Here is a 9,715-nt window from a genome sequence, read left to right as displayed (position 1 = left end):
CCGGGTGATTACCCTTTACCCAAAAAAAAATTAATAATTTGGTAATTATAATAGAAAAGCAGCGAGGAGTGGTTATGAGGGCGATTATCAACCTAGCGGTTTGAGATTCAAGTCTGCCCTTTTTTAAAAACTTTTGCCCTCAAGATAAAATATCCGATTTATTTAAATAATAAATAAATAATGTCTTAGTTAATCTGCAAAAGCAAGCTTGGAGAAATGCTCATGAGCGGTGCTTATCAATCCTCGAGACCAAAAATCCGATTTATTTAAATAATAAATAAATAATGTCTTAGTTAATTTGCAAAAGCAAGCTTGGAAGAATGTTTGGGCGGTACTTATCAACTTATTGTTCGGGGTTTCGAAACTCGACTGCAGTTTTTTTTTCTGTTTTTTTTTTTATTTTTTATTTTCTTATTTTTTTTTGGGCGGGAGAATTAGGGCCTAAAAAACACATTAGCATTTAAATTTAGAGTTACAAAAATCCCACATATTCAATACTCCATATATCTTCAAGTATAAATTGTTGTTTTTAATTATCAAACATTTTTTTTCCAATTTCAAAGTTGCTCTTTTTATATATATATAATATTTCGTTTGTAATTGATTTTTTTTAAACATATAACTATTATTTTCCTGGGTTACGTTAGGCACATTTACATTAGAACTTTTAACTAAAAACATATAGTTATGTACGAAAGAAAAACTTATGCTAGTAGCAATATCTGTTAAAAGTTCTTACATGGTCAACCGAACTTCGACCGCAGCGAAGCGCGATTGACCCCAAAACTTGTTTAGATCAAACATTATGTTAACAACTACACACCTATAGATTTATTGGTCTTTGTGGAAGTGAAGGAAAAAAAATTTAATGGTGATGTCAACACGAACTAGTGGTAATGACGGAAACGCATTGTAAGCAATGAAAACTACAATGGAAGAATTGAGCATAAACATGACCTTGATAACTACTCAGACGAATATGCAACTCAATGAACTTGATAACATACTTTTAGAATGACAATACCGAAATGAAGTGGGTGAAGAACCAAGAATAATGCAAACGTAACATGACACATTTAACTAATTTGAAATTTCCGGAGAGGACGTGAAGGGATGGTAACTTTTTATTTTCTTTCCTTTTATTTTGGGTGTGTTGAAACTCGTACGATATATTTCACGTGATTTCAACAAAAAAGTGGTCATTTCTAAAGAGTTAAAACTACAAATCAGTAAAACACTTTCATTTTTCTTCTGTTTGTTATATACTCACAACAAATACTAGTGTAGGCTACAAATTTTTTGTTTATGTATTGTCAACATATATAAGATTTTTTCAAGCTTACACGGCAATTACTTGACGCATTTGTCAAGCTTATTGTTTTGGTTGCAAGGTTGCAATATCTGCGGTTTCCTTATTTGAAGATGATGTGGGGTTTGTGGGGGTACAAATTGAAGGGACGGAGAAGACAATTGAGCAAGCTCTTAAAAAGGGGATTGTTAAGGAAGAGGGGCCTTAAAAAGGAAAGTTATTCCCTATGGGTCGGATCAAGATAACATAGAAGAAGATAGGGCCGAGTTGAAGGAGTTTAATGATACTAATTATTGGAAAGTAGACCAAGAAGTCCAGGTTTTGGAGTGATCAGTGGAGGAGGATAATGCAGTTGCAATTGCAGGAGTATAATGCAGTTGCAATTACCGGTATGTCCTTTACTCGACTTGCTGGAAGAACGTCATTTGATCATTAAACTATATGACGGAGTTGAAGGAGGATAATGCAATTGCAATTGCAGGAGTAGACATTGATGTACAACATAATTCTCATTAAGTTGAATAGATAACACGGATGTTAAAAACGAATTGAGATTCTCTCAAGTTATATTATAACTTGATTGATCAATTTGTGATTGTTGTTAGAGTGATGAAATACAGTATAACATAAATAAAAAATAAAACAATTGTCTCATTCATTTTTCTTCACAATAATCATAACATGAGCTATCAAGTTACCTTATAATTTGAGAGGATCCTAATCTGTTAAAAACTGCTACTATTTGTTACTTGTAGACTTTAAATTACCTTTTTAAATATTTTGATATTTTTTTTACATAAGACTATAAGAGTATGATTTGAATCTGTGTACTCTGTTCATCAATGTATGTGCTACATTCCTCATTGTCTTCCATTCATACTCTTTATTCTTCATTTAAGCTTCTGTGTTATATAATGTTAGTTACATCAAGTTTATATACTTATGAGTTGCACCAATACGTTATACATTCTTCCTATGGAGTACGATGCTCCAATATGGGTTTTTATTATATATGTCTCTCGTAACCTTTAAAAGCACATATTTACCCACTTAAAGAAGATAATATCATATATGCCCATTTTAAACTGTTAAACACATCACATTTACGCACTTAAAGATGATAATATTATATATGCCCAATCTAACACTTAAACACATGGTATTCACCCACTTAACTCTTAAAGAGAATAATACTGTATCATTTATGCACATTTTCAATACTTAAATCTATCATGTATACCCATTCATTTAATATTTCAATCTACTAATTTTCTTTTATCATGCAAATGGAATATATTATTTACTTCGTTCATGTAGATTCTGAAATATCAGTATGGTAGTACTTTAACAAATTGCTTACTTGCTTCATTAAAGTGATTAAACAGTTAACGATATCTTTATGAGTTAACCAGCAGTTTTGTAGAGACGAGTTGTACATATGAATTGCAACGTGAATTACCGATTTAAGAAGTACAATAAATCTTTAATAAAGATGAAACATTGCATTAGTTAGTTGTTGTTACATTACAGTTAATTAAGTAAATCATAGACTCTTCGTAAAGTGGTCGAGTAAGGTCTGAGGAAACCAATAGACATAGACGTGGTACTTATATGTGAATCAATGCATTTTAACATATGTGAAATATAAGCATATATATCAGGGATTCAAAAGGAGATGCAAGTCACAAAATGAAGGCCACAAAAGAACGTAAACAGATTCAAAATGGAATCAAAAGCCATTTATGTAGGAAAGTGATGGAATTATAATAATTACCTTATTGAAAAGTCGTATAGCAGTTGGATTAGTTTTGAATTTTGAGCTAATCCATATAAACTGGAAATAAATCTCGGATCATACTTTTGACCTTTAAAGTTTGATCACATTTCGGTAAGTCATATTTTATTTCAGGGCTTTAGACAACCATTCAATTTGCATGTTAAAAGTAAATTATCATACTGGTATTTTAATCAATGGGTATATATGAAAGATTAAAATGTTGAAAGTGAGCATAAATGATACCGAGTATTATTTTCTTTAAGTGGGTATATACAATGGTTTAAATGTTTAAAATAAACATATATGATATTATCCTTTTTAAGTGGATATATCTGATGCATTTAAATGTTTATAATGAGCATATATGATAAATATGTGATTTTAAAGGTTAAAATGGGCATATATGATAAATGTCCTAATATTTAATATTTTAGCAATATAAGAGCAATATATAAAATGAAAAAAGAAGATTAGACTCTTAAAAGCATGCACATAAAATCTAGTATCACAGAAAGGGAACATTTATGGTTTCAGGTCTCCAAAATTCAGTTACACAAACAACAAAAATATCGATACAACTTCATGTTCCTAAGCAAATATACCAGTAGTAGGTCCAGTCTGCTTCGAGGATTCAAGAACGTGTTCTGAAGTTTCCAGCGATGTGATGGTTTTTCTGCAAGACCCACAATACCAGATATTCAAATTAAATCAGAGATAAACTAGTAGTAATTTGAACATGATGATATGTCAGTTGCATGCAATGCAGAACAACATTATGTAAACAACGAATATTAATATTATATATCCCCCAAAATAATCATTGCTACTTTCAGGTGTTACATGTGCTTTCAATATATAATAATTTAACTAGTTCGAATATTAATCTAAAAACTGTATGACAGGTTATACGAGTAAAATAAATAGATATATCAGAAGAAGACAAGAAAAAAAAAACAGCAGCTAGACACATACAGCTAAGTTTACAAAGGAGACTGAAGTTTACCTTCCACTATCATGGCAGGCGGTACCCATCTGAATATTCAGTCTTCGAGTTTTCATCACAAACTCACTACACCATTAAAAATAAGGTATGATCAAAAAAAAATTATTTTTATTTATTAAATAAAGAATGATAATCAACACTATCCAATTTAGTCAACAATTAAATATAATATGAAACTTGAAAGTAGACTACAGTTACAACCTCTGTACTTTTTAGTTTGAAAACTAAGGTAGACTATTTCTCTTTTCTTTTTATAACATGTTTATATGTTTATATTCATATTCTTTAAATTCTTTCATAGATTATTTCAGTTATGAAGGCTTATACTATTGATCTAAAACAACAAACATACATTTTAATTTTATTCTATACAAATGTTAATTTATCTAATAAAATGTAAAATTCAAGAGTTACATTTTATAATTGTGAAAGAGTCGACCCAAATAATGTTTATACCCAACGGGTCAAAGTGTTAGACGGTTTAATATAAAAGTAGATTGCATAAACTGGAAATAGGTCAGATAAACCAAAAATTTTGTCCAATGTCAAATTTAATGCATAAAACCTTACTATAAATCATTTTTTAAATAATTATTATTGAAAACTGTTATGACATTTCTATGTTCAAAGTTTAAATATCCAGTTATTTAAAAATAAAATTAAATATGATAAAGTTGGACAAAAAGCATTTCGGGTAAACCCAACCCTATTCAACCAATTTTTACCCATTACCTCACCCACCCATATTGCCACCTCTAGAACATACCATATCAGATGAGATGAAAAGAGTACCTGAAAGGTTCATCACCAACACGTTTCACATTACCAGCTGAATCATTGTACAACACACAAGTAAAATCATCAAACCTTTCAATTCCAAAGCCATTCGCCAAAGTTTTAAGAAGTTCTTCATAAGACCCAATAACAGAAAGATCAACAGTTCGACCCACATTCTCAGATTCAACAAATACTTCACAAAGGCTGGAAATTAGTCCATAATCATCTTTCTCATCAGATAATCGGGTAATTTGTGAGCTTACATCACTAAAGCACCCATCAGAGTTCTGCTGGTCAATGTATATCGGCTGACCAAATAGTACAAACATTGGTGTCTTTACTTTGTCATTGTTTTTGTCCAAGCTAGGACTACCAGTTCCAATGGACAGTAAACAGGATAAGTCATTAGGATCTTTAGCTGAATCAAACTGATTGATAGTTGAAGGGAAAAGGTCCAACTGAAGTTTGTGGGTGAGATTGTGATCCGATAATGGGATCTCAAATCGAGCATGCCTGGCTCCCTGTATGCCTGCAGTAAAAGGACTGCTGGGAGTGAGGGGGTTGCCTGAAAAGAAGGACGAAAGGGTAATATTGTCGTGAGGTAAATCTGGGGGTGGAGGTAATCGTAGCTTCTTTCTGTGTGGAGAAAAGGGTGAGAGATGAACTAGTGGTGTGTTTGAGACCAATTCGACCAGCCATGGGCTTACACGCTTGACATTTTGTAGTAGATCTGGTTCATCCCAGGTAACCTGCATCATGGACCAAAAACCATATCAAGTCACTTAAAAGTTAGTCAATGGTCAAAAGTCGGGTCAAAGTTGGTCAAAATTTTAATAAGCTTAAAATTAGGAATTGGTTCATTTGTTTTGGGGCTGCTCTTTTTTTTTTTTTTCTGTGATAACAGCAAGCAATGGACATAATTAACTGTTTATATTTATGTTTAATAAAAAAAGTCAACCTCCAAGGTCCCACCGACTAGTCCCCATCTGGAAACTTTTATAACATTTGACATCAAACAATGCATAGCATAAAATCTAAACAACAAGGCTTATGAGAATCGTCATAATTATAGAAACAAAAAAATAGATAATCCAATTCATTACTTAATGGATCATTATAAGATAGTTCTTCCTTTCATCTTAGGGTAATTGTTACACTTGTCTATTTCTGCACCTATATTTGGCCAAAAGAGTTCATTTCACAGGAAGAAAAACAGCTACAAGTACTTAAATTACATTTTATTTCAAACAGTTGATAGATGTAATATGGCATTAAAATACTAAACCGCATGTTGAAGGTCAAAGTCTCCCATATTTCCAACAAACTGAAAATGATAGATCAGACTCAAGAAGCCACATAAATGATAACAGGTCATATACTACAGTGGTTATACAGAAAGATATTTCACAGTGATTCCCAATACCTTAACGCAATAGCAATCTAATATTCTAAATGTGAACAATATATAAGGGAGGGAACGGTTGCAGAAGTTAAAAGTTAGATCACTAATATAGCTATATGCTGTATAAACCAACCATAATTCTAATAAAAGAAAATATGCGAGTAAACAGAGAAGCACGATGACATTTTATAAATTGAATGTTACCTGTAAGAGACGCCATGGAGAGTTAGGCCAAAGAAACGGGTCAGCAGCTTGAACAGAAGATACAGTTCCCATGAACCAGCTTATACGTGATGAATCTTCTGTTTCAAATGGCATCTTGAACCTCATTCCAGCACACCACTGAACATGCAAAGCAGTACTCAGTAAAGATGCCTTCACACAGAACTCTGGTGTGCTAGCACGCGGATAATAAGTAATCTCAAATGGTTGACCATTTGCAGCAAGAGTTGTAGCTTCAATAACATCTTCAGGCCTTACTTTTCCCCTTCCATTAGAATTAATAAGATTTCTCTTCACATTGTTTTCCTTCAGAAAGAGAGAATACCCCCCATATGAACCAGCAAAATTTCCAGAATTACAACTCCAACCAGTTGGGAAATCAGAACCACTGATTCGTCCTCTTTTAGCACGCCTAATTCCAACACAAAGGTCACCATTATCTGCTCGCATAAACACAACTGAATCCCCAGCAATTAGCTTTTTTTGGTTCACAAAACTACTCCATCCAGTGGTTAAAAGATGTCTCTTTGGTGTCCCCCTATAAATATGCCTAAACTTCCAAATCTCACCATGAATATCCTTAGCTATAATCGTTTGAACAGGGGGATCAAACGAATAATCCAAACGAGGAAAAATGGTCTCTGCACAGTACCTGGGGACCGAAAAACCTCCACCATTGTTCGCATCAGATTGAGTCAATGTTTTAGCAAAAGAAGAGGTTTTATCACAAGACTCTGAACCACTACGAGTCTCAACCAAATCTCTTTCATCATAAAAATCATAACCATTAATATCGTTTCCAAGAGGACTTAACCTAATCTTAGCATAAACTTCATCAGTTTCTATGTCTGCCAAGAATTTAACATCAATCACCCTGCACAGTATGAAAGGTGGAACCCTAGGCATGCCACTAAAATCAACATTTGTAAGTGTATGTTCGGCATGGCCCTGTGGAAAGTAAAACACCTTCGAATTCGGTAAAGGCATTTGAGTCATGCCGCCAGCACACGTGTGCCATAAAAATGGATCTACAATCATCTGTTCCTCTTTCATACTTGTCACTTGCTATCTAAATCTCCAGTTCCTATAACCTGAATATAACTAAATTCAGAATCGCAGTTGTACTCTATGTAATTATTTCCCTTGTAATGCTGTAGATATACACATATTTAAACATTGAAATAGATTCATTTAGTTTGTGTATGCTTATTTCGATGTTAGTGTTGTAGACAGATATGTATAATGTATTCAAAAATTAAACCATATTCATATATTCATATTGGTTTACACAGGCTATATTCCCTTGTAAAAGCTGTAGGCAGATGAAAATTCAAATAAAAACCAAATTCATGATATTAAAGTAACCTATTTCCTTTGTAAATGCTCTTGGCAAATTAACATAAATATATTAAGACAGATTCATATTATTTACGCAGCTATTTCCATTATAAAAGCTCTAGACAGATAAACATCCAAAAGTTAAACAACATTCATACAATTTATGCACATATGGTTAGCGTAATTCGTTGTAATGCTGTAATTAGGTAAGTATTCAAAAAGTAAATCATATTCAAAGAGTTTCTATCAAATAACAAATGATCTGCAAAAGGAATAACACATTAACAATCATCCTACCTACCAAAACTCAAACAGTACTCACCTATAACTTACAAGTACATGTTTATCTAATAAAACACGTCTACCTATAATCTGCCATAAATAGAGTTACCTCTAGCTCCAATTGAAGGTGACAGAGCAACAAACTTATAGCACGTAGAGCATATCTTCACCATACAGACTTATAATCATCTAAAACTCATAAAAATCACAAAAGTATCTCATCAATTAAACCCTAAGTAGACGTACAACCGAAAACTGATTCCGTAACCTAATTCTGTAACATCAACTCAACATAATCTGCTTTTACTCGATAAATCGATCCGTACAAACCGCAATTCTTACACATTAACATAACTTATAATCAATCAGTAATCACGGATCAATTACCTCGAAAACTTCATGAGATACACTCGATCGTTCACTGATTCACCAACACTGTTCAAATACACAAGCGAATCAGTTAAAATTTCAGAAAATAGATCGAATTATGAGATAACGGTAATTAGTAGAGATACGATACATGTATACGTGTGTATATTGTATGATACGGAGTACAATGAAGAAGAAATTCAAAGGAAAATAGTAGAGAAATGATGAGTGAGAGTGGATATGGAAGATACCTCCATTAATCTCTCTAACTTTCTCTCTCTAAAACAGACAGTCTCCCACTTGACCCTACTACCTGTAAATGTGTAATTTGTTTCTTTCTTATATTATTAACTTTTCTCTCTCCTTTTGAAATTTTATTTTAATTTTAATTGGAGTAAAATAAAATATTGAGCACTTTTTTAAAAGATATTTAATTGGAGTAATATATTGAGCACTTTTTTAAAAGATAAAATGGAATAATAAGTACGTTAATTAATGAGATTGTACACATGTTCGAAAAAACTATTCAAACGTGTTTCTTTTCGTGCATAGTGAAATTTCGTATTCAACTAAGTAAAGAATAAACTTAATCACAACTTAAATCAGTGGGGTAATGTTTAAGTTTAATAAACACTGTGCCGTCTGTGCAAATCAATATGTTTGTACTTCAAACTTTTTTTTTTTTTTTTACAATCACAATCTTAAGAGCAAGACGATCGTTTATGATATTGATCAGTGTTGTAACTCACGAATCTATCCTCACTAGTCACTACTTTAGTGAGGAAAGGTCGACTCAAATATTTTTAGCATACAACTAGATTCGTGTCGAGCGTATTATCGTTTTTCCGAGTATTTCGGCACATTTATCATCGTCATCAAGAAAATCGAATACCTACGACTCAGAGTCTTCATCCCAATACGCAAACTCGGATGTCTCGCAATCAACGTTTCGTCTTAAATAACCTTTCAAAGTAAACGCGGGTAACAACAATATCCAACCTGTGTTTCATACCACCGTAGTGTTCCTTCATATCGTCGGTAAAATACCCACCGGAATGAACGGCGAAAGTAACAATGTTAATAAACATGATGGTTTTGAAGGTTTTTTTTATAGTAAAAGACTAATTATATGTTTTAGTGAGAGTGAATGTGTATAGAAATATGAAATGGTTTATGTTTATATAAGTGTGAAAAAACTGATTAAAAAGAAAAAAAAAATTAAAATGTTAAACCGTA

General features: G+C 32.4%; 1 protein-coding gene across 3 annotated transcripts; it reads right to left on the bottom strand.

Moving 5' to 3' along the window:
* Positions 1 to 3,580: 3,580 nt before the first annotated feature.
* LOC139867302 (auxin response factor 18-like) lies at positions 3,581 to 8,784 on the bottom strand. Of its 3 annotated transcripts, none has more exons than XM_071855657.1 (6): positions 8,731 to 8,784; positions 8,498 to 8,545; positions 6,473 to 7,581; positions 4,882 to 5,615; positions 4,090 to 4,155; positions 3,581 to 3,759 (listed from the first exon to the last, which is right to left on the bottom strand). In XM_071855657.1, the coding sequence occupies exons 3-6, from the start codon at positions 7,541 to 7,543 to the stop codon at positions 3,675 to 3,677; spliced, it is 1,956 nt and encodes a 651-aa protein (XP_071711758.1). In that variant the 5' UTR covers positions 7,544 to 7,581; positions 8,498 to 8,545; positions 8,731 to 8,784; the 3' UTR covers positions 3,581 to 3,674. The 3 variants fall into 3 exon arrangements, with proteins under 3 accessions (XP_071711758.1, XP_071711766.1, XP_071711772.1); XM_071855665.1 differs by lacking the exon at positions 8,731 to 8,784 and adding an exon at positions 8,631 to 8,685; XM_071855671.1 differs by lacking the exon at positions 8,731 to 8,784 and having other exon boundaries at positions 6,473 to 7,641; positions 8,498 to 8,512.
* Positions 8,785 to 9,715: the final 931 nt, after the last annotated feature.

The sequence above is a fragment of the Rutidosis leptorrhynchoides genome, chromosome 1, assembly GCF_046630445.1.
Source record: "Rutidosis leptorrhynchoides isolate AG116_Rl617_1_P2 chromosome 1, CSIRO_AGI_Rlap_v1, whole genome shotgun sequence".
Taxonomy (NCBI): Eukaryota; Viridiplantae; Streptophyta; class Magnoliopsida; order Asterales; family Asteraceae; genus Rutidosis; species Rutidosis leptorrhynchoides.
Note: the sequence above shows the minus strand (reverse complement) of the source record. Positions and strands in the feature narration are given on the sequence as shown.